The following is a 24,592-nucleotide window of genomic DNA, read 5'->3' as shown; positions in this document are numbered from 1 at the left end:
CACCATTACCACTGCCTTAGGAAGCAGTACCAGGTAGTGGGCAATAGCATGGATTCAAGAGCTACCGCAGAGGACTAAAAACAAAGTAAAAGGGGAACTCAGGGAGGCAAAAGAATACCCAAAGCAGCTTTCACCTTGGTGACTTTAAGCATCCTTTCTGGCTGCTGCTGGAGTGAGGGAGATAAAAGAAAAAGCTAGGGCCCGCCCAACAAGAAGAGTAACAAGAGACCCCACATAAAACTGTGGCTGACCTCCACCCTCTCTAGAAGAGAGACTGAATGAGAACCATCATCCACAAGGAGATAGCAAGAAAAATGCCTGTTTGGCCTTGGTGCTAGATGGGTGTGAAGGAAAAAACTTCCCTGCAACCCCAAGCCAGTTCTCACTTGAATTTGCAGCTCACATTTATGCTGTATCTCCTAAAAACCTCTAGTGGAGAATTTTACTTAAAAATGGTCCCAGTTGGTAGTGCCCCAAGACAATTGACAGAAGGAACAACAAAAGCAAAAACAAATTCTAAATGAACTCAACTTCAGCCTAGGCCTCCATTGATTTTCCACAGATAAAGTTCTAAGGAACATGAATATACAGTTAAAAAAAAAAAAATAACCAATCAACAAAAACAAGGAAACAAGGCTATATATATATATGGGAACCTGCAGAATCAACTGATATCAGAACTAGACCCATGACGGCTTCGGGTAGCACAATTAAAAGATAGAGAATATAAAATAGCCATGTTTCTTTACATGTAAAGAAATAAAAGATATTTGAAATTACAGGCAAGAGTTTTGGGTAAAATGAGAAGATTGAACACAGGCATCCAATTTTGGTCCCTCCTGAAACCTCAATAAAAGATTAAGAACCTTCAAAGGACGGGAAGGGAATCGAAGAGGAGTAAATAGCAATTCAGTTCTGCTGGTTGGTTGACTTAGCAGACTGGAGAAAGCCAAACCCTAGGCCAGGAGTGAGGAATCTAAGAACAAATCTACATCACACTAGAAACCCCCAAAAGGTTCAGGAGTTGATGGTCTTGGTATTGGAGGTAGGGGGCTGGGAGGACAAAATGAGGAATGGTTGGAAGTTGTTAAGAAACTGATGCCCGAGGTCAACAACCTTCACTCTGCTGCCTGTTTCTGTTCGTGAGGTTTTACTGGCACACGGTTCTGCTCATTAGTTTACACATTATCTATGGCTACTTTGGCAATGCAAGGGCAGAGTCAAGTGGTTGCAACAGAGACTGTTAGGATGGCGAAGCCTAAAATATTTATGACCCGGCCCTTCACAGGCAAAGTTTGCTGACCCTTACCCTAAGTCCCTCCACCAGTTCATGCTGTCAAGGGTGAGCATTAAGTTTAGGATTCGGCGAGAAATTTGGGCCCCAGTAATTTGTACTGTGCTCATGAAACTCCTTGCCTAGGAGGTTGTCCATCTCAGGGAAGCTCAAGGAGTTTTAAAGTAACTTTTGTAACCTCCCACATGCTTGATAAGTTTTAGAACCAGAATTCAAACTGGGTTGCTCTTCCTGACTCTTGACTACACTGCCTTTTACATAATCAAAGTGCTTGCTCTCTGAATCCACTAATGTTAATTTGTATTTGAGCCCACCATACTCATGGCCTTTTACACAATACAATTATACAATGAGAAGGTTAAGGAATTTTTCAGAGTTTTGATTCTATTTGTTTGGTATTTACAGGACTTTCTAAATTTTTCTTCATCCCCAAAACACCCACAGGTGCTTGACAAGGAATGCAGACTAGTTTGTAGATGTGGTTAGGAGCCCCCAGAGGAGACTTACCTTCCTGGCTACCAACTGGATGGCATCATCCTCAAAGGCCTTTAAATGTTTGAGCCGGGACACTAGGATCTGCTGCAGTTGACTGTGAGTATAGGGCTGGAAAGACATCCTGGTGAGACCCTGGGATGCGGGTTGGGGGATGACAGGAGGACAGAGGAACAAGTTAACTGATTGCCCATCTGACAGTTCAGGTAAAAAGCAACCAACAGGTCCCCAAATCCAATTTCAAAACCCCATAAAACAATTTGCACAATCTTTCATCCCAGGATTCTCAACTACTTTAAGGTCCTTTCGTTGTTGACAATGGCCGATGGTATCCTATAGGGCAATAATTTTCAAACTATTCTTTAGTTTAAGACCCTTTTATTCTACCAGAATTGTTTAGAAGTAGATAGAAGCCAAGGTGCTCTAATGTGGGTGGGAGGATCTTAGGATCTGCAATATGCATTCTATACTACATGACTTCACCTATCATGCTTATAATTATTTATTAAGTGTTGTACTTCCTGCTCAGCTGCACGGACCATCAGATCAGAAACTATGTCTGTCTTGCTCCTTGCTATATTGCAAGCAACTAAGGCTGCCTGGCAGTGCTAAGTTCTTAAATATTTTTTTAAATAATTAAACTTCCAGGGTTCTGTGCAGTTTCAAAGTGCACAGGTAGCAGAACACCAAGAAGTTGTGATATTTGCAGAAAATCATGCAATGTGATGAATGTATTGCAAAACATAGGAACTATAAACATTCCAGCAGTCACATTTCTTACTTTTTCCATTTATTTTAGTTTTCTGTGTTTTCATATTTATAGAACTACTTGGTCCAACTCATGGATCTGTAAGAACAGCTTGAGAACTACCCTGGGACCTACCAGTCGGCTTGATACCCGGTTCATCATAATCCGTTCTGGGAGGTCCATCGTGTTGGCAATGGTCAGGACTACAAGCCGGGCCTCCTTGTGAGTGGGCCAGTCAAAGAGGTTGTACATTACATCTTGTTTCTGAGTCCACAGGAGGTCAAGCTAGCAAGGAAATGAAAAGAGATGTGGGGTCCGTAACAGAGACTAAGCAGGGCTCCAGCATAAGGACTTAATACCATTGTTTTGGCTGCAGGCATTTCTTAGGTTACAGCACCAAAGCAGCAGAGAGGAAGTCAAAGGAGACATATCTATCACTCCAAAGAGAGGGCTCAGATGAATGAAGAAGGGAGCCAAGACTTCCTTCCTGTCCAGTAATTGCTCTTGGAGCATCACAGGCAAGAACTATCCCATTTCTTCTCCAATCCCCCCATGGACACCTCCTCACCTCATCCACAAGCAGCACGGTGGTTTCCTGAGAGGACCTTCCGGTGCGGAATCGCTTTGCCAGCAGTTCTGCCGCATGGTTAGCTGATGCCTTTTGGCCTGTCAGCTTCTGCATTGGAGGAAAACATTTTAAGCTATGGTCAATCTGTAAATGGAGGAAGCTATTTAGTCTGAGGACTTCAGTATCCTCTACTCCATCTTCTATTCTAATCTTAACCTTAACCTGAAAGGACAAGAGAAGACACTAAAAGAAAAGGTAATAAAAGGAAGAAATTCTCTGTGTTTGAAATACAAATGAATCAGAGGCTGACCCCAGAAGCTCCTCCAAGGTCATTACACATTTATGACTGGACATTACTTGTTCCAAGATAACAGCCCATGGATAAAAGAGCTAGGTTCAAACTCTGGTCTATCTCTTCTAACACCCTGCTTTTTCTATGGTTTGCCACACTTGGGAGATAATGGCTCTCTCAGTGTTGGTAATTACTGGCTTCCAGTAATTCATTATCCAGTGCCCAGACTTTTAAGTTTCTTGAGGGTAGGAATTATGCCTTCCTTACCTTTGCTATCTCTATACATAGGACAATGCCTGGCATAAAATAAACATGTAATATACTCAAAATTAAGCAAACTTTTCCTTTTCCTGATGCCACCAAGAAACAAGATTTTCCAAAAAGCCCAAACAGCTTTGCTCACCTGCAAGATTTGTACGTAGGCTTGATGGGGCTCCGTCAGCATCATGCCATTGACCTCAATGTATTGAAAGGGAGGCACATCATTTGCTTGGGCTGCTTGCTGCAGGCAGTGTATCACCTCGTGCACAGTGGCTGTCTTCCCTGTCCCAGGGACCCCAGAGATGTACATGCACCTGGGGCAAGGAAGGAAGACCTGTGGGCTAGATCTGTGCCAACCTACTCACACTGTGATCAGTTAGGAGTGTGGGGATATATTCTTAGGGAAGGACCAAGACCCCTGAGGTAGGGGTAGGTGGAACCCTCCTTGAAAACAGGTCAGAAAAGGATCTATCTATATAGAATCATTCAATAAGCAATGCTGTATATAAACTGCCTACCCACAGAATGCCATTTTCATTCTTTCTGAAAGACATAATTTCTATTCATATAGAACTACTTTGGCAACAAAAGCTACCTCAGAAGCTTTAGCCTTCAGCAATGATTTTGCCCATTCTGACACTGGCAAAAGAACATGTAAGTGGATTCTAACACCTGAGATGAGATGGAGCACTATCACGGTCATTTCCCCCAAACTATCCGGCCCACCTCATCATGACTTACCCTCCAGTATAGTCAAGGAGTTTGCTTTCCACAAAGTTGTAGATGTCTTGGAATTCCTGTTCCCGACAGGGAAGAGACTCAGGTACAGCAGAAACATGCAGCCTGCAGTTGATGGTGAATGGGGCAGAAAGGAAGGCTTTAGAAGGATTTCACTATTTACTCGACAGTAGGTAGAAAAGATGTGTCTATAGTTTTCCCATCAACTCTCAATCAAAAATCCAAAGGAATGCTTTCATTCTCAGTTTCCTCCATTCGGCCTCTCTAATCCTTGGCCTCTCTTTCTCCACCTAAATCATCCAACATAGTGGTTCTTAACTAAGAGAGCACATCAACTGGAGAGATTCTGATTCAGTTGCTTTCCAGCAGGGTCTAGGTTTCTATACTTCGAAAAATTTCCCACACGATTCTAAATGGCACCATAACCGAGCAGCAGTATCCTGACTAATTATCTTCCATCCCTGAGAAAATGATGGCAGGAGACTGGAAGGTCTACTCCTTCCAGAGTCTGCCCAAGAGATGCTGCTAGATAGACAGAAATTTCTCCTTTCTAAATGCACACATTCATTTTACTCTATCTTTATTACATACGCAAATGACTACAGATTACTCCTGTTTTATGTGAATGAGAACAGAGGCCCCATTTCGGCCTATGTGAAAGGGACCCAAGAGCAGAGTTACCTTAGCCGGGCCTCCTCCAGCACACTGGCAGGCTCCTGGGCAGCCAAGTTTCGGCTGCGGATCTGGGGAGTGGCATGGCGTGGGGTTCGAGGCTTGGGCTGTATTAAAAAAGAGAACATATTTCAGAAGGAAAAAACAAAGCAAAACACCCAGCAAAACATGTCAGCAAATCTGATTCATGATGATCTGATAAAAGGAAGAGAAGTAGTGAATTCCTGCTAGTCCTTCCTCTATAAAGGATGATAATTCTCCCTCTCTCTTCTCACAATTACACGTACACTTTGCTCCTAGTCCAAACATGTTTTATTTTTTCTAATTTGTACACAGTATCAGGATTTGAAAAAAAAATCTGAGAAAAGAACATATAAAAGTATGGATTAAATATTATTTAAAAGTAAAATATCTTGAAAGAATGCCAATATCCTGAGTACAATATTGTACTGAAGTTTTACGAGATGTTATCATTGGGAGAAATGGGGAAATGGTACACAGAATTACTCTGTATTATTTCTTACAACTGTGTGTGAATCTACAATTGAAACCCTAACCACTTTGCCCAAATACAGGGTAGAGTAGGAGGCATCAACTGGGTTGGAGTCATATCTTTCTCTAGATTTCTTTGAAAATATGGTTGAACTTTTGCTCAGGACTTCCACAGTCCACAATACAGTACTCGGGGAAACCTCACCAGATTTTTCCACTCTAAACCCCCATGGTCACTGCTCAATCTATTCTCTTTTCTTCCTTGTTACTGGCTCCCAAGAGCAGGCCTGCTACTTCCATCTTCATGGTGGATTCCACAAAGCACTCCACCTAACCTCCCTCAAGTTCCAAGCTTGGCTATAGAGTGATGACAATCTCTCAACCCTTTCCCTAAGCAAAAAGCAAGGAGACCTTTTCTGTAGAAAGGGCTTTACATCTATTAACTTTGGGGAAAACAGGAATGGAAAAATAAAACCTTGCTGAGAAGGTGTCAAAAAACAGGGTGGATTTCTGAACTTTCTTTTTATTATATTGAAGGTACCTTTACACCCTATATTGTCCCCTTCTTCTTGGTGGGACCCAAGAGGTGCGATTAAACCAGAACAATGCTGGGCTATTTGCAAATTTGAGGAATTCAAGATAAAATAGCCTGTATTCTAAATATGATCTATTGGATTTCTTTCCCTGGAGGTCTTTCTTTGACCTCAACCCAAGCAAGTCACATCTTGGTATGGAAAAAAGATGAGCTTTAGAGAAAAATCTCCTAACTGCATTTCCCAACTGTGTTCCAAAGGGCAAGCTGTTGCATGAAAAAAGGTTCCTGGTAAAAGAAGATGGGAAGACACACACTAATGGTCTCTTGGAAGGTCACAATGAACATTAATATATTAATAGACCTAAGAAGTCCTGTGGTAAAGAAACCAATTTAATGTTGTTTAATCCAAACATTTCTCAGACATATCTGAACATGAGAAGAACCTGTGCCCAAAATTCAGCCATCAATTACTATGTGACCTTGGGCATCATAGCTCTTGAATTAACAAAGGGATGCTTTACTGGAAAAAATAAACCTAAAAGAACCTTACAGTTTTCTTTGTTGTCTTGGAAGGGGTCTGTAGGTTCCTGGACACACTGCTGGGTGTTCTCCTTGGAATGGGTGGTGTGGAATCCTCTTCTTCCTCACTGCTTGAGTCTGAAATGTCTGCTTCTGGCAGAAACTCTTTATCTTCTTTGTCACTTTTAATATTACCTAAAAACCTGGACGGTGGGACATATTCTGATATTCAGAGTTCATAATCTAAATAAGAGAAGTTACCCAAACAGGTCGGTGTAGATGAGAGGTATTAGTCTCTCCTGCGATCAGGCAATATAGGATATGCTCCACTTTTTGGGTGCTTACTACTGAGACACTCTGCTAAGTGCTTTATATTATCTATCTCATTAAATCCCTCAACAATTTTGTGGGCTCTATATTATTATTCCCATTTTACATTCCCATTGAGGCTTAGAAAGGTTAAGTAACCTTCCCAAAGTTACACAGATATTAAGGGACAAAGCCCAGGTTCAAACCCAGGCCTATCAAAATCAAAACTCATGGCCTTAGGCACCTTGCAGTACCTTGCAGTACTGCCTCCCATCACCTGTCTTGCTGGGTGTGAGGATTATGTGGCTCTGGGAGCCACCTAAGCCCAGGGCAGTATTTCTTGCCCCTTTCTAGCAATCACATTTATGTGAACTTAACATAACTCCAGACATAAAAAGTGAAAGGTAAATTTCAATGATTAGCAAATAACACACAATGCACAAGGTTTTAAAGGATAAGACTATAGATATCATAGGTGGCAGCTACAAACATTTTTCTAACTTTCAAGGAGCAGCCTTACCGAAGCTGCTGTTCAATCCGATTCAAAGTCAAGAGAGAACTCTTCCTGCGGATACGATGGGGAGTAGTTGTAGCTTCATTCTGAGCTCCTGGTGCTTCTGACTTCCTGCAAGATATCACAGCAAGTTTATGGGAGGTAGTTTTGGGCATTTAGGATCTGCAGCAGGTACTAAAAAATACTCAGGTGGTCTGACTGGCTCCTAATCTTTTTGCAGCTACTTTGGAAGGAACTAATCACACTTTGCTAAAAAGTTCATACTTGAAGAATTGAAGATTGAATCAAACCCAGAGATGACAGTTTGCCTAAAGTTTATCATTTAAATCAGACTCCCTACATCCCCAAACTAAGACCAGAATATACTAATACCAATAGAGTTTCTGGTCTTTTTTTGTTTCTGAAACAAAATAAATTATTTTACTGTCCACCCATGCTCAAGGTTAGCAAAATGGAGCTATAGATTCAACATAAAGCATTTATCAAGCAACCCGGAGTTCCTGGGCAGGGAACACTTGCATGTGTATTTTCTGCCTTGCCACATTTTTATTTATAGTAGCTCATTACCTAGAAACATTACCCAGTATCAAACTGCAAAGTTTTCTCTCAAAGGATTATCTTCTTATATGTATTTGAGTATCGTTTTCAGTTAAAAAGAAAAAAGAAAAAAGAAAAAAAACTAAGAAAAATGCCTGCTAAAATGTAGCAAAGAGCCACAGCAAGAAATGAAATCTATGACTGTGAAGAAATTCAGGATTGGGAAATTATCTTCTAGAGCAGTGATCCCCAAATGATAGCTGGATATATCAAAATTATCCAAAGAGCACTTCAAAAATAAGTGATTCCTGGGTCCACTGCCTGGAGACTGATTCAGTAGGTCTGGGAAGAGGCCCCAAAATACGTATTTTGGAAAAGCTCCCTGGGGAATCTGTGATGTGGTCAGGTTTGTGACCCACACTTTCCACACCACGTGGAAGATCTCAACTCACCCTGTGGAAGGCAAGGCAATGTCCCCACTCACCTCTTTTTGATGTTTTCTGGTATCAGGACCACAGAAGGCACCACTGAGGATTTCTGTCCCCTCCTGATGGGGGTAAGTTTTCTGTTTTCATTGATATCTGTGGTGTTCAAAGATGGGACTCGGGTTCTCAGGTTCATGTGACTTTCACGTGAAGCCTTCTTGTCATCTTTGGTACAAGAGAGTTGAATCTCTTCAGTTTTCTCTTGGGTTTTCAGAGACGGGGTCTGAAGCCCATCACGTTGAGACCTTTTAGAAGGGGAGGAGATCTCAGGGAAGGCCATTTTTCGTTTAGTTCTTTCTGGAGAATCCACAGAGGAGCAGGAAGTCTGCTGGGAAATCCTAGTGTTTGGTGTCCTGGGGAAACCTAAGCCCAAGAGAAATCACTATAGACATTGTGTGAATTTTTTAACTACCACTATACATACCTCCAATTCTCATTATAGTGAAATCCATCCACTGAAATTATACAAAGACATGAATGATGCATATTTTGAATTATTCCATGCTTTCTTTTCCCAGGCCAGGCAGCTCTAATCATTTTTAGTCCCTCTCCTAAGTATCGCGTTGATTTTCCTAGTTAGAACCACAAATCAACTGTGAAGTCAACTTTTGAGGATAAATGTTCAGTGTTCTGATTTCCATGAAGAAATCTACCAGAACAGAGGCATAACTGTACCACCACCACCACCAACCCCAGCATTTGAGAGAATTTATACTAACTCGTTCCAACCAAAAATGCAATAATACCCTTGGTGAGTAGCACCAAGGCCTAGTTTTTCTTAACACAGATCATATCAGCCAATACAAAGAAGACAGATTCCTGGGGGCAATCTATTGTGGGAAGGAATAAGCGTGAATATACAGAACCAGGTGAATTTGCTCCTCCCTCACCATGACCACAGGCACCATGGACCGAGAGCCACTCACGCACAGTGAGCTGTTAAAAGGGCAAGGTACGTGCCAGGTGCTAGGAGGAAAGAAAAGATGAATGAGACACTATCCTGGTTCCTATCCAGAAGATACTCAAGTCTAATAGGGGAGATGATATAAATGAATGTTTATAATATGAAGTAAAATAAGTGTCCTAGAACGTATGAGTGTTAATAAAGATAGCTTTTGAATAGACCTTGACAGAAAGGTAAAACAGTTGAAAGGTGAAGGAAAAAGTATGTATCAGGAGGATGAATGAACCATCAATGTCAGCAAAGGCTACGAGGCAGGAAAACATAGAACACAGGGGAGCTTACCTTAGTCACAGCACATGGTATATGGGGAATAGTTGCAGATGAGACTAGAATTATGTGGTACCTGTGTGTGAATGCTTATGGCAGCTTTATCGATCATCACCAAAAACTATAAACAACCCAAGTGTCCTTCAACTGGGAATGGATAAACAAACTAACATATCCATACAAAGGCATATAGTCAGCAATAAAAAAGGAACATATGAGCGATACATGCAGCAACATGGATGAATCTCAAATGCATTATGCTTTAAGGAGCCAGTCTCAAAAAGCTACATCCTAAATGATTCCATTTATATGACATTCTGGAAAAGGCAAAACTATAAAGGCAGAGAACAGATCAGTGGTTACCAGGGGTTAGAGGGGTCAACTACAAAGGGGCATGAGGGAATTTTGGGGTGAAGGGATGTTCTACATCTTGACTATAGCAGTTACTACACAACTGAACGAGTTTGTTAAAACCTAAAAGGTGAAGTTTTAACTGTATATAAATCACACCTCAATAAACCTGATATTAAAAAGTTATCTAGGGTCAAATACTAGTAGTCCTTGAATATGAAGCCAAGGTAGATGAGGGTGACTCATTTCTTGATTAATACAAGAAAAATCCCATTTCCCAATCTGCCTCATACTTCAATTCATTTCACATCTGTCTGTCAAAAACAATTCACCCAACATATTTTCACCATATCCTCTCTTCTTTTATTATGTAATGTGTAAAGTCTACATTCTTCAGCCTAACTTTCAAGGTCCTGCATTAACAGTCAAGAAAACACTAATAATTTCTGAATGGTGCCATAACACATTATTTCTTTAGTAGTTTTTCTGCATTTTCAAGTGTGTTATATATTTATATTAAACCCCTAAAACATACTGTACAAATGTGCTATAAGAATACAAATAAATAACTTACACCCAAAGAAGTTGACATGTACACAAAATATGTCAAGGGGACTAATGACATATAACAACATGATGAAGATGATCTTTTGGAATAACCATGGAGTGACTTTCAGATACAGTATTAAGTACAAAAGCAAGATGGAAAAGAATATAGCCAGTACGCCAGCCCACTGGGCAAGAAAGAATGGGGAATAATAATATATGCATGTTTGTAGATATGTAACACGTATGTGTGTGCATACTCTATATAGATAGATAGATAGATAGGATAGATAGACGTGCTGATTTTTACAAAACAAAACACAAGAAAGATAAGCCAGAACCTAATAAAACTGGTTACCTACAGAAAGTAGGGTAGAATCAGGGTGGGAGGATAAGGAAAGGAATGGGGCTTCTCTGAGGACACTTACTTTAAATAGCTTTGACTCTTTAACTATGCTAATGTTTCACATGTTTAAATCTGAATATAAACTATTTATTAGATGAAGGATCTCCAAACTGTTTCTGTAAAAGCACCAGATAATAAATATTTTAAGCTTTGTGGGCCACTTTTAGGCTCTTGTACATGTTCTTCTTTGCATCCTTAAAAACACAGAAAAAATTCTTAGGTCACAAGCTGTACATAAAACAGGTGGGCTGGATTTGGCCCCCAGGCTCTAGTTTACTGACCCCTGTATTACACAATATATTTTATCAATGCTAAATTCTTGTGTGATAAATGTGGTTAAATAAGAGAATGCCCTTGCTCTTAGGATACGCATATGTGTTTGTATAGACATATACATATGTGTTTAAATGTATACATATACATATAGTTAGAGGAAAAAAAGCAAATGGGGCAAAATGTTAACAACTGATGAATCTAGGTGAAGAATATATGAGTGTTCATTTTATGATTCTCAACTTTTTTATGGGTTTTATGTTTTCCCAAACAGTTGGGAGGAAAGAACAAGTGAACTCTGTGGGCTAAATCTTACAGGATAGGTAGAATTCATAGTTGAATTGGAAGGCAGGGGGAGGGAAAGAACAGAAAATTGTTCAGAATATTGTGAGCAAAAGTTTGGACATGAAGTGTCCCAAACGGAAGAGATGAAAGCAGCCCAGCCAAGTTCATGGAGAAAATGTAGGACAAGGACAAAAAGCTATGGCCAGAGGGTGGGCGGCTCTTTGTCGAAGCTAGAGGACCGGCAGGCGGCAGCAGCAACTACGGCAGCGGCGGCAGAACCCAGCAGTGATGTGGAGGTGGAGACCCACAGGAGTCCCGGACTTCACCTGAGCTACCTCAGCAGTCACCAAGGGTGGCAAGAAAAAGAAGAAAGCCCTGAGTTGGGGGGGACCAGAATGCCTGACCAGGACAGCTATGCCAACGGCACTGGAAGCAGCGGTGGAGGCCCCAGAGGCGGTGGCAGCGAGGAGGCCAGTGGGACAGGGGCAGGCAGTGGTGGGGCCAGCTCAGATGCCATCTGCAGAGACTTCCTGAGGAATGTGTGCAAGCGAGGCAAACGTTGCCACTATTGCCATCCAGACATGAGTGAGGTGTCCAACTTAGGGGTGAGCAAAAATGAATTCATCTTTTGCCATGACTTCCAGAACAAGGAGTGTAGCCGTCCAAACTGCCGATTCATCCATGGCTCCAAGGAGGATGAGGATGGCTATAAGAAGACTGGAGAGCTTCCCCCTCGGCTGAGGCAGAAGGTGGCAGCCGGCTTGGGCCTTTCACCGGCTGACCTACCAAATGGCAAGGAGGAGGTCCCTATCTGCCGTGACTTCCTCAAGGGGGACTGTCAGAGAGGAGCCAAGTGCAAGTTCCGTCACCTGCAGCGGGATTTTGAGTTTGATGCTCAGGGTGGAGGAGGCACTGGTGGTGGGGGCTCAACAGGCCCAGTCCCTCCAGGAAGACGTCATGACCTCTATGATATCTATGATCTGCCTGATAGGGGCTTTGAGGATCATGAGCCAGGCCCCAAGCGTCGGCGAGGTGGATGCTGCCCCCCAGATGGCCCCCATTTTGAATCATATGAATATAGCCTGGCTCCATCCTGAGGGGTGGAATGCAGGCCGCTGGAGGAGGAGAATGCCATGCTCAGGAAGCGGGTAGAGGAGCTAAAGAAACAGGTCAGCAACTTGCTGGCCACCAATGAGGTGCTGCTGGAACAAAATGCCCAGTTCCGAAATCAGGCCAAGGTAATGACCCTGAGCTCCACTGCGCCAGCCACTGAGCAGACTCTGGCCCCCACCGTAGGCACTGTGGCCACTTTTAACCATGGCATTGCCCAGACTCATACTACTCTCAGCAGCCAGGCTCTACAGCCCCGCCCTGTGTCCCAGCAAGAGCTGGTGGCCCCTGCTGGAGCTCCAGCTGCTCCCCCAACTAATGCTGCACCTCCTGCTGCTCCACCACCCCCACCCCCGCACTTGAACCCAGAGATCACACCACTGTCAGCTGCTCTGGCTCAAACAATCGCCCAGGGAATGACACCCCCACCTGTCTCCATGGCTCCTGTCGCTGTATCTGTGGCTCCTGTGGCCCCTGTGGCTGTATCGATGGCCCAACCCTTGGCAGGAATCACAATGAGCCACACTACCACCCCCATGGTGACTTACCCCATTGCTTCCCAGAGCATGCGCATCATGGCCATACCTCACTGATGGGGCTACTGAATACTCCCCTGGCATAACCTTCCAGGGCTGTGGTAGAGGGGGCCTTACTTGCCCACTTGCCTAACCCTCCCAGGCCCTGTCTGAAGGGCTTACTCAAGAACGAGGACAAGAGACTACAAAGAGTATGCTTCTGAGATAGGGTTGGGCTGGTGTGTTTTCTCTCACCTCCCTTTCATAAAGGTCTTCTTGTCCATTTTCCTTCAAGCCTCACAGAAGGGGCTTGCATGGAAGTGCAGACTGAAGCCAGCAGAGAGGAAGGACTGACTTGAGGGGCTCTATGTCCCCAGATGGGAAGTTGGGGACATCCCTGATCTTATCCTCTCTTCTCTACAGCACAGGTTCCAGTACTGGCTTTGAAAGGGGGTGGGGGAAACTTACCCAGAGGGAGAGCCAGGAAAGATTGGGAAGTGGGTGGCCAGGAGGAAAGACCAGATAGGAACCTTCAGGCATGTTGGGGCCCAGTTGAGCTGGACAATACAGAAACTGCTCCTGAGCCCCTGGGAAGGTGGGGACCATAGTACTCCAGTAGCCCAAAGGCTAAGGGAGCATTCATTACCTTAGCTTGGCCTGAAAATCCATAGAGCAGGGCCTACCACTTTCCAAAGAAATAAAAGAACAATTATTTTTAACAAATGGAGGCAGTGAAAACTTACTTAGATATTCTGTGTGGGGAGATGGGAGCAGTAAGTAGATCTCATGCTACAGTGGGCTAGAGACCCCACCCTCATAGGGTTGGATGGAGTCCAGTGAAGAAGGGTAGGGACCCAGAAAAAGACCAAGTGGGGAAGGCACTTTGTGGGGTAAAAACATTGGAGCCACCTGGTCTAGTTTAAAATAGCCCCATCTGTTTCTGGTCTGAGTGTGCTATTCCCATATTGCCTTGGTAACCAGGGCTCCTAGGGTCATTTAGGGGGGCAGGTACTGAGAAGGGTGTGTGTGCTGGGAAATGAAGTTGGGATGGTATGTAGCTGACAGATCTTCCTTTACTCAAAGCAGATCAGGTGACAGTTGCCTCTCTGAGTTGTTGATGGCAGGTAATGTCCCTCCTACCCCATCCCTTCCTCAGTGACCAATGCCTTAAGCCTTAAAGCCTTGGAAGGTGCTGGGGAAAGGAGAGTTCTTTTTGGGACACAAGCCTCCCACTCTTCCCTCTGCCTCCACATGGGACCAGAGGTTTTAATTCTACTTAAGTTGTCAGTAAGGCCAAGGGCCCCGATAGCTGAACCTAATTGCTGATGTAGGGGAAACAACTCAGGTGTCCAGTCTAGTGAGACTGGATTTGAGGGTAGAGAAAATGATCCTGGGTTATGCTCCCCCATCATACATCCTGCTACCTCCTGCTCTCTCAGCTGGCTTCCCCATCATATCTCTTACTACCTCCTGCTCTCTCAGCTGGTTGATCACTCAGGTTACATCTGGGGTTGGAGATGGTGGGCTGGGTCAGGGCCGGTCATTTAAAAAAAAAAAAAAGTATGGGTCTAAAGACTCAAAGTTGACAAATACTGTTTGTGGATTATAGAAACAACGCATTGATAAGTTTCATGTTGGTTTTCTGGAGAAATTCTGGATTATTAAAAGAGATGGTTTATGAGCAAAAAAAAAAAAGCTATGGCCAGATTTCCGAGGGTCTTGCCCAGGGCCTTCTAACTTCAAATCCTGTTACCTTGCTATTAAAATAGTCTGCCAAGAAAGACAGTCTAAAATTTATCATTTATTATACAAAGGAGGACTCTTGGAAGTTTTCTGGGCAGGAAAGTGACCAAAAAGTAGTTTGGGAAGATGAAAACGAATCTCATCCTAATTCTCTAACCTTATTTCCTACCACTTTCCAACAAGCATCTTCACTCTGTGAAGTTTCACACACATGCCACACTCTTGTACCATTTTAGCATTTAATTGGTCTGAAATTGTCTTATGATAGTTTATCTCATCTTCTGAACTCCCCTAAGCTCAGAAACTGAGGGGCCATCCTAGATTTCTTCTTTCCTCTCCTCCCCCAGGACCTGGATCTTGGTTTCAGTTAGATGCCCCTCTGCTTCCAAAGAAACTTGAATATTCCCATATTTGAACACAAATAAAAGAGACCATTGTGTTTGGTTTTTAGGACTCCCGCAATTAGAGTGTTTGGACAAGTCTCGCTCATCTTTGCGTCCCAGGCCCTAGCGCACAGAGAGGGCTTGAAGTTTATTGACACAAAAAGAGAGTTTTTGTGTTCATCTTTGTGTTTAGCAAAATGCTAGACAATAGGGATCAATCTCACAGTGGGAAGAACCCTAAGACTCACCTGGCCAGCCACCCAGTCAATGTTAAATTGACAGACATCAGCAGGGTATCAAGGAATTAGGAAACTTCCACACATTCCAATTAGTACCTGGCTAAGGCTGCATAAACTCAAAACTGTCACTTGAATAATATTTTAGCATTTTCCTTTTGCCCCAGTACTGCCCACTGTCACCCACTGCATACTTACTGCTGAGCTCCAGCCTCTTCCTTGCTCTTGGGGTAACAGGACGAGTAGAAGTTTGACGAGATTTGGAGATGGAGTGCCTTGATTCAATCCTTTTGACTACATGCTCTGCTGTGGTCTGAGAAGGGCTTTCTGTGCCCTTAATCCCGTCTCCCATGGGCTTCTGGCACCTGGGGCTGCCTTCTCGTAGCTTAGCCAACTCCGCAAATAGTTCTGGGGACAGTGGTCTGAACTTCTTTTCATTCCAGGATAGTTTCACAAAGAATGTCTTCTCCTTTTTCAGATTCCCAGGTATCACCTCATCTGGGCCTAAAGCTACTACCTGAATTTAGGAATACAGATGAGAAGAGATCAGGACTGAAAGAACCAAGGCATGCTCCATTAGAGCTAAGATTTAAAAACACTTAAGTCTGCATTTCTGCCTGGAATGTTACTTTATCAATCCAAAGAGGCACAGATATGGTACAGCATTTTGACCGAGAAATATGTAAGAATATTTAATATTTCCAGAGCATTTAATCATTTAATCAGTAAAGGTTTTAAAAATGCCAATGAAATATCTGAGGTAAATTATTATTTTTTGTTTGTTTCATCTCTGAAATGTTTATTGGCTTCTTCTCTTAATTCCTACTACCTCCACCTTTGTTCAAGGACACATTATTCCACTCGTAGATTATTTCCACACACTCCCCCTTCCCCAGCTTATCTCCATACTCTACACAGCTTTCTTTTTCACTATATCCTATTCTCCCATGCTAAATTTTCCCACAAAAACTTCTCTAGGCATGCTCCCCTGATCATTAGGCTATAATGACTCCCCACTGTAACAAGACCAGATTACTTAGACTTGTTTTCAATACCTTCTAAAATCTGGCCCCATTTTACCCGCCAAGTGCTCAGAACTCCTCAAAATGGCCTTGCTTTACTAGTCAAGCCTGACTTGTCATGGTCTTCTTCATTCCCACCATTGTGCTCCTGCCTAAAATACCCCCTTCCTTCCTCTCTTCTGCCTCTCCAAATCTATCCATCCTGATGCTTCAACTTCTACATCTGCCTTTAGCTATGTTATCTTTCTCTGTCACTAATTTAACTCTGAGATGACACTATATTGTGGCATATGTTATGCTGGGCCCACAGACTAGGAGGCAGTTTGGAAAAATGTGGCTGGAGTCATACCATGCCAAATTCTCTCTGCCCTACCATTACATCAACCACCAAATCATGATAAAACCACAGATCACATCACAGTCTAATCCAATCTTTGAGGCCCAAGAGGCTCCAGGAATTATATCTTCAGTCTCCAAACCAATGTGTCAATTCTGCTTAAAAACCAGCAGCTCAGTAGTACCTTATGTACCATGAAATCCCATAACACAAATTTGCCTGTAGCAATTAGCGCTCTTTGTACTGATTCACTCAAGGTGAAGTCCTCATTTGAGCAGTTGTATTCAGCCACACAATGCTTTATGACTGCCACAATCACAGCTAAATATAATTTCCTACTAAGATACATTTGCTAATTCCTGCTCATCCCTCAGGTCACAACCTAAATGTCACTTTCTCTAGCAGGAGTCTAACACATGGTAAGTGCTCTCAAAAAATGTTTGTTGCGATCAAGCAGGCAGGCAAACAGAGACAAGAGACAGGTAAAAACTCATTTCCTACGCAGTAAATTTGAGCCAATATTTTTGAGGTCATGCAGTTTAGGAGGCAGATAGAAATGGTTTTAAAATAGAGCTAGGCTCAAGGCACCACCTACCTGCACAGGGCCAATGATGGCCTCAGCATTAATGTTGTTGTCACAGGCAGGGTAATCATACCAGAATATCTCCTGCGCAGCAGGTTTCCGGCCCAACAGATGCTGTTTACCCACAGGGACTTCACAGAATCGGACAAACCACTGTACTCGAGCACGTTTCTTGGAATTCAGTTGAGACTCTACAAAAGGGATTAGGTGGAACGGGGAAGGTTAAGGAAATGTGCAAACACACTGACTAAAATAAACATTTATTGTGTCCTTCCTTGTGTGCCGGACACTGTGCTAAGCACTTTACATGTATTACCTTTAATCCTCAAAACATCCCCACAAGGTAAGTAGTATGGCTATCCCCTTTTTATGGGTGAAGAATCAAGTTACAGGGACCTTAAATAATTTGTCAACGGTCCCAGGACCAAGCAGCAGCAATCTGCCTCTGTCTAACACCCATGCTCCTCCCATTTTGCTCCACTTCCTAAGGTGCAATTAGTCAACTAAGGAATTACAAAAGGTATTTGAGAGGAGCTACTCTAATCACAGGCACTTAACAAATTAATCTTGCAAATCATCAGACTGTAAAAAAGCCAACAAACAGTGGCAAAGTAAAAGTCCTAGCAAGAACCAGGACATAAGCCACTGAGATGACTTCTGGTAAATGAATGCGTTAAGGGCAAGTAGAAGGACATAAACTGTTTGTACCATCATCACTCTTCCTTCAGAAATACTGAAGCCATCCAAGGGTACAGTATCACACAGTGATTCCAAAATCTAAACACAGAAGTCCAAACCTCTGTTGATATGTTCCCCCCACAGTGAATGTGAATTTGATGAGGTTTTTCTCCATACCTGTCAAATATCCTTCCTATTTGTGCAATGCAAAACTTCTTTAGCCACTACCCCCTCCATCACTTCCTTCTTTTAGTCATACAAACTGCCACTGGACAGACTAACTACCATGTAATCCCTCCTTTGGCTCTCGGAAGATGCAGTTTTGTGTTCCTTCAAATTGCCATCTCTCTTCTTAATCCTCCTTTTGGAGCTCTGCCCCATACCCACCTTTCCATACTCAACTCTGTTCTGCAGAGTTAGAAGCTCAAAATGCATCTCAGGCTATGAGTATGGGCTTCTAGGTTCTGATTAACACAACCTTCCCTCTTGCTCCTCCAGCCTTACAGACGTAGTGGCTTCCCACAGTTACTAATCTCTGGAAAACCATCACCTTCCCCTTTTTAACTCCAGTTTGTTCATCACTTGAAACTGAGTCCCTCTGAGTAAAACACCTAAAGTGTTTTTGTTTTCCTGACTGCACACCAAGTAATTTACATTCCCAAGCCAACTTACTTCCTATGTAAAGAAGTTGCACTTGCAAAATTCATTAATGACTTATGACAAAATTAAAGGATACATCTCTATCATAGTGCAAATCATCTGTTTTCCCCCTTCAACCATTCGCTCCATTCCCAAAACCCTGTCCTGATGGCCATTCTTATCCACCCCTAACAATAGAGAAGCTAAACGCTTGAGCCTTCCCATTCTATTTTATCCAACATAGCTCTGATGAGTGTAGAAGTTCACTAGATAGAACAGTGTATAATTAGTGACCTCACCTGGCAGTCAACGGTGCCTATATGGAGCTATGAACAGAGAAATCAGGAATTTTCCCTATCCCACCAACTAGTACTACCCAATAATTCACAGGGAATGGTTTTCACCCCAGCCCAAAACTCACCATCTTCAAATAATTCAACCAATTTAGCCACATATGGATTTTTATCATCATCCCCTTCAATCAACACGAACTGTCCAACTTGGATGTGAATCTCAGTTGAACAACCTTCTATTTTCACACACATTTCTCTAGGAAGTAAAAGAGAAACATGTTAGGAAACATGTCAGGGTGAGCCAAGATTTTCAGACCCTATGAGTACAAAGAAAGTGCTTTCCAATCGGAAAATTTCCTAAAAGTTTCTCTCTGCTGACCAACTATCCTACTGGGAAATCAATTTCCCTAGTTCTACGCAAGAGTAGAGGAAATGGGTTGAAGTATTTTAGCATGAGAGAAGAATTCAGAGTTTTAAAATATATAAACCTGAAATTCTCTTAGTTATTGACACAGAACAAAGACTTCCCAAGGCTGGAAAGCTGCCCAATCATAAAATGAAACTGTTCAGAGATCTCTAAAGCTAGAAAAGGATATGGTAACAACATCTAATCCTACCCTGGTATCATGCATAATAACACAGAACCTACCTTAAATAGATATGACATTATCCCATATTTCACATTTTATTAGCCTGCCATAACATTTTACTCCCCTATGTCTAACTGCTATATTTGCTCTACCATCTTCTTGTATCAGACAAAACATCTGCTTACAATCAAATCATATCTACCATCCCTCAATCCTCAATCTGTAGTAACTAGAACAGGCTAGATACACATTATTAGGAATTTATCTTGGAGAAGCCACATTTCCAGGACAACCAAAGGAACCCATCACTCACTCGTAGGTTTGGTAGTGCAGTTTTCGATCCAGCAATGGCCTGCCAACCCATGAATAAGTCAGTCTGGTCTTTTGCCTGGTGGGGTAGGATGTCATGATTCCTGTGTAAACATTGCTAACTTAGTTACATGAAAATGCTCTGAAGGATTTTAGGATACAGTTCTTGCGTTCAGTGAGTTCAGCTTTCTTTTCTGCCCCTGCTATATTCCCACACATTTTAGACTTAGAAAACATTTTCTTTGAGGAAAAAGTCAGGCTCTGTGAAGATCAAACACAGGCAATTTAGTATCATCTATGTATGTCTTGAAATGTGCTATGCACCTCTTACAAACCAAGGTTAAAGTGAAGAAAAGAAACAAATACAAATGTTGAAGTCTACGGCCCAAAGATAGGAGTGAAATATATAGCAATTCAATTTGGAACTAAAGGACAGTGATACAATAATTTTAAGTGTCTTTACAACACTTACAATCTAGATAAAGAACAACTGATAGTAAGAAGGGCAGAAAGAAAGTTAAGTGATACTGGAAGTTAGAAGACCAGGTATGTGGCTGTTCTGAAAGGAAGAGCTATCTAAAGAGGATTCCTGTGCGGAAAATATTGGATAATGACTAGAAATTGGTAAGGTAGAATGAAATGAGGGATTCTAAGGAATGGAGGCAAAAATATACAATCTGAATTTGGGGATTTGCAATGAGTTTTGTCAGGTGTATCATTCTACTTACACATTTAAAAACAATTAGTGTCACTAACCTGTACTGCTGTGGCAGTTGGAAGGTATTGTTCTTTGTAGCTGACAAATCCTGGATATGAGTATTGTGAATAGCTGAAAAGGAAGACTTGCATTAATGTACATGGGGAAAAAAGACATTTTAACATTAAAAATAGAAATGCAAATGAAAAATCCAAACACATCTGATAACCTTTTCTACTATAATCTATTAGTCCTAACAATTCCAATCCATTATTTTAAGCTTAGGTAATTAAAAATAAAAACTAAACCTTTTCACTAAATTCAATGCTTTCCTTATAGCTCTAAAATTTGGCAAAACTGGGTTTAAAAAAAAAAAATAAACACCCAATCTGACACAATTGCTCTGAATCACCTATAGAGAAACCAATAATTTTAGTCCATGGTGAAAATAACAGAATTAGAACAGCCAATCAACATCCTAATTAAATAAGCTGGTTTCCTCAAGTTTAGTACCATTATGTCTACATTATATTGGGGATCATTTTGACTAACAAGATTTTCTACTTTTAAAGAAGTCTTTTAACAGGCTTTGAGAAACTAATTGCAAAAAGGAAGAGAAGATATTGGGTAAGTATTTGGCTTACAAAAAAAGAATAATCACTAAGTATATTTAAAGCATGTCTTAAATTATCTAATTAAATTTTGTATTAAATTATTTACAGTTTAATTATAACAGTTTAGTATTACTATAAAATCAATCTAATTTTAATTAAGAATATTGTGGAAATGAACAAAGAGCAAAAACTGCTTGATAAGTAAAAACAAGTAGAAGACTTATTTATCCTCAAGTGAAAAATGAATGTGGATTCATAATATCCAGTAATCCTTTACTAAAAATCAGTAAAAAAGTTTGAATCTGAATAAATGTTCAAAGAAATACATAACTAACTTACCTTCAATATATGTTCCTTTTGATGTATAATCTTACACAGAACTGTCAGAAGTAAATCTGGAACTTTTCACCTTTCCACAATGAAAATGATAGGCAAAATATGCTGCTGAGATAGAGACAAAAGATTCAAGTAAATTGCAGTGCCCACTAAGCTCTCACTAAAAGAATATGAAAATCACAGGGAGTGCTGTACCAAATTGGTGTTTCCCAGCACTCTACAATTCTTGAATAATCTAATCAAGTTAGCCTGGGTTTGCCACTTTGACTCTGATATTTGATTTCATTGCCAATGTACTCTTTTTCCAAACCCAAAATTGGCATACAGAAGCACCATCTTCATAACCATACAGTACTTACATATACCTAGGGGCATCAAATTCACACCCCCAAATGTTTTATATCCAGATCATATTTTAGCCTACTAATCACTTTTGTAAAATGAAAGTATCTACTAAAAGCTGAATATCTGCATACCCTATGACCCAGCAATTCCACTCCAAGGAATATATCCAACAGAAATACGTATGTATCATCAAAAGATATGAACAAGAATGTTCATAGCAGCACTATACAGCACTGAAATTGAATCAACTACATACAACTGCATACAAGGTGGGGGAAATCTCACAAAATAACGTTGAGCTAAAGAACTAAGATGCCAAGAGACTACATACTATATTGATTCTATTTGCATAAAGTCTAAAAACAGGCAAAATATCTATGATGTTAGAAGTGAGAAAAGAAGGTAACCTAGGTGACTGAAAGGGGGCATGGTAGGGGGGGGGGCCTTCTGGAGTGCTGGTAATGTTTTGTTTCTTGATCTCAAAGCTGGTTCCATGGGTATGTTCTCTTTGAGAAAATTTATTGAGCTGTGCATTTATGCACATTTGTGTATTTTTCTGTGTAGATGTTATTCTCCAATGAAAAGTTCAGAAAAGTCATCAGGAATCCTTCTGAAGAGGCATCAGAAGGAAATCAGAGCAGATGTAAGGCTTCTGGCCTGTTAACCTACTCTCTTACTCTCAGCATTTCACCCCATCCCCCACCATACAGAGATCGTCTCAGAGGGGAGGTGAAAAGTCAGGCCTGACTTGGTCTAGCAAAAGCCTTGGCTTCTAGGTCCCTAGATTGTAAGCTCTTACAGCAGTCACATCTATTTCTGATCTCCAGATTCCAAGATGCTGATCCTTTTATGTATAACCTGATCGATCCCTGGAACTTTGGATATCTGTGTGACACCTGAAACTCAGAGCTACAACTTGGCAGATATGAATGTCAGTATTAGCACATACAGCAATTGCTAAAAAAGCTGAAAAAGAATCCAGACTTCAACTAGAGATATGAACAAAGCAGATGTGGTTAGGACTAGGGCAAATCAGGACAAAGGGTAAAGGACAATACTGATTGCGTTTTAAAACTTCAAATTCCTTGTGATACCAAGGGAAGAGATGTTTAGTTGGTGCAAGAGCTATATTTCCTAAACAATTTAACTCGCACAGTTCATTCAAATACCATAAGTACATGGAACTTTTAATAGGAAGTGAGACCCGGTAGGTTTGCATAGGTTAGTGTGAAATACAGACACATCCCAAAGTAATTTGGACAGAGAATAAAGATATATATACAGGGCCTCCCTGAGGAGCTGGGGGGAAATGCAGAGGTGTTGAGCTTCCTCACCTGGATTGTTGCCGATGCTCTCACAAACACTGGGGACTGGTAGTTTGATGTGCCGAGCCCTCTATCATGGGACTTGCCCTTATGAAGCTCATCACTGCAAAGGAGAGGCTAAACCTGCTTATAATTGTGCCTAAGACTCTCCCCTGAGGACCTTTTTGTTGTTCAGATGTGGCCCTCTCTCTAGCTAAGCCAACTCGGGGGGTGAACTCACTCCCCTGCCATGTGGGATCTGACTCCCAGGGGTGTAAATTTCCCTGGCAATGTGGGATATGACCCCCCCCCCCGGATGAATCTGGACCTGACATCGTGGGATTGAGAACATCTTCTTGACCAAAAGGGGGATGCAAAATGAAACAAAATTATTTCAGTGGCTGAGAGATTCCACATGGAGTTGAGAGGTCACTCTGGTGGGCATTCTTATGCACTATATAGATAACCCTTTTTAGGTTTCAGTGCATTGGAATAGCTAGAAGTAAATATCTGAAACTATCAAACTGCAATCCAGTAGCCTTGATTCTTGAAGATGATTGTATAGCAATGTAGCTTACAAGAGGTGACAGTGTGACTGTGAAAGCTTTATGGATTACACTCCCTTTATCCAGTGTATGGATACATGAGTAGAAAAATGGGGACAAAAAACTAAATGAAAAAATAGGGTGAAGGGGGGTATTTTAAGTGTTCTTTACTTTTATTTTTTATTCGTATTTTCACTTTTTCTGATACAAGGAAAATGTTCACAAAATAGACTAGGGTGATGAATGCACAACTTTATGATGGTACTGTGAACAATTGATTATACACTTTGGATGATTGTATGGTATGTGAATATATCTCAATAAAATTGAATTTAAAAAAAGGAAAAAAAAAATAAAAGCAATGGAAACATACAAACAAACAAAAAGCTTTGGTTTCTAAGAGACACCCACTACAGGCTCTGGATGTCACAGATACTGGAAACATGGAACATAAACACCACCCAGTTCAGAGGCACACCTAAGAAAAACAGATAAGGGAGTCGGAGTAAAAATAATGATAGCAGATATTTACTGATCCAACATGATAGAAGGTTGAGCCAAAATTCTTGACTTATTTATCTCATTTAGTCTCCACAAGAATCCTAGAACAATGCTGGTTTAATAATAAGTAATCAATAATAAACAGTTGCTGAATGAAAGGTAAATGCTTTTGTCACTTCAAGGCGATACAAATTCTCCAATATTACACAGGATGGCACAGCCTTAACTCCACCACGAAGAGCTGGATTCCAGTGACTTGTGCAT

At 41.5% G+C, this 24,592-nt stretch overlaps 2 protein-coding genes across 3 annotated transcripts in view; one reads left to right on the top strand and one right to left on the bottom strand.

Moving 5' to 3' along the window:
• Positions 1-24,592, bottom strand: part of ORC1 (origin recognition complex subunit 1) — a 30,104-nt gene that overhangs the window by 4,178 nt on the left and 1,334 nt on the right. For both annotated transcript variants that reach the window (XM_037816684.1, XM_037816690.1), the window contains exons 2-16: positions 21,637-21,741; positions 20,743-20,815; positions 19,991-20,090; positions 19,216-19,343; positions 17,490-17,668; positions 15,734-16,052; positions 8,456-8,819; positions 7,441-7,545; positions 6,643-6,814; positions 5,075-5,172; positions 4,397-4,498; positions 3,798-3,969; positions 3,103-3,210; positions 2,670-2,819; positions 1,802-1,921 (exon numbers count right to left, since the gene is read on the bottom strand). In XM_037816684.1, the coding sequence (XP_037672612.1) occupies positions 1,802-1,921; positions 2,670-2,819; positions 3,103-3,210; positions 3,798-3,969; positions 4,397-4,498; positions 5,075-5,172; positions 6,643-6,814; positions 7,441-7,545; positions 8,456-8,819; positions 15,734-16,052; positions 17,490-17,668; positions 19,216-19,343; positions 19,991-20,085 (2,112 nt within the window). In that variant the 5' untranslated portion in view covers positions 20,086-20,090; positions 20,743-20,815; positions 21,637-21,741. The remainder of the gene's footprint in view (positions 1-1,801; positions 1,922-2,669; positions 2,820-3,102; positions 3,211-3,797; positions 3,970-4,396; positions 4,499-5,074; positions 5,173-6,642; positions 6,815-7,440; positions 7,546-8,455; positions 8,820-15,733; positions 16,053-17,489; positions 17,669-19,215; positions 19,344-19,990; positions 20,091-20,742; positions 20,816-21,636; positions 21,742-24,592) is intronic.
• Positions 11,826-13,847, top strand: LOC119519188 (zinc finger CCCH domain-containing protein 10-like). The gene is given in 1 exon segment (XM_037816702.1): positions 11,826-13,847. A coding segment is annotated over 1 exon segment (1,308 nt). The 5' UTR covers positions 11,826-11,943; the 3' UTR covers positions 13,252-13,847.

This window comes from Choloepus didactylus, chromosome 2 (genome assembly GCF_015220235.1).
Source record: "Choloepus didactylus isolate mChoDid1 chromosome 2, mChoDid1.pri, whole genome shotgun sequence".
NCBI classification, from domain to species: Eukaryota; Metazoa; Chordata; class Mammalia; order Pilosa; family Megalonychidae; genus Choloepus; species Choloepus didactylus.
Note: the sequence above shows the minus strand (reverse complement) of the source record. Positions and strands in the feature narration are given on the sequence as shown.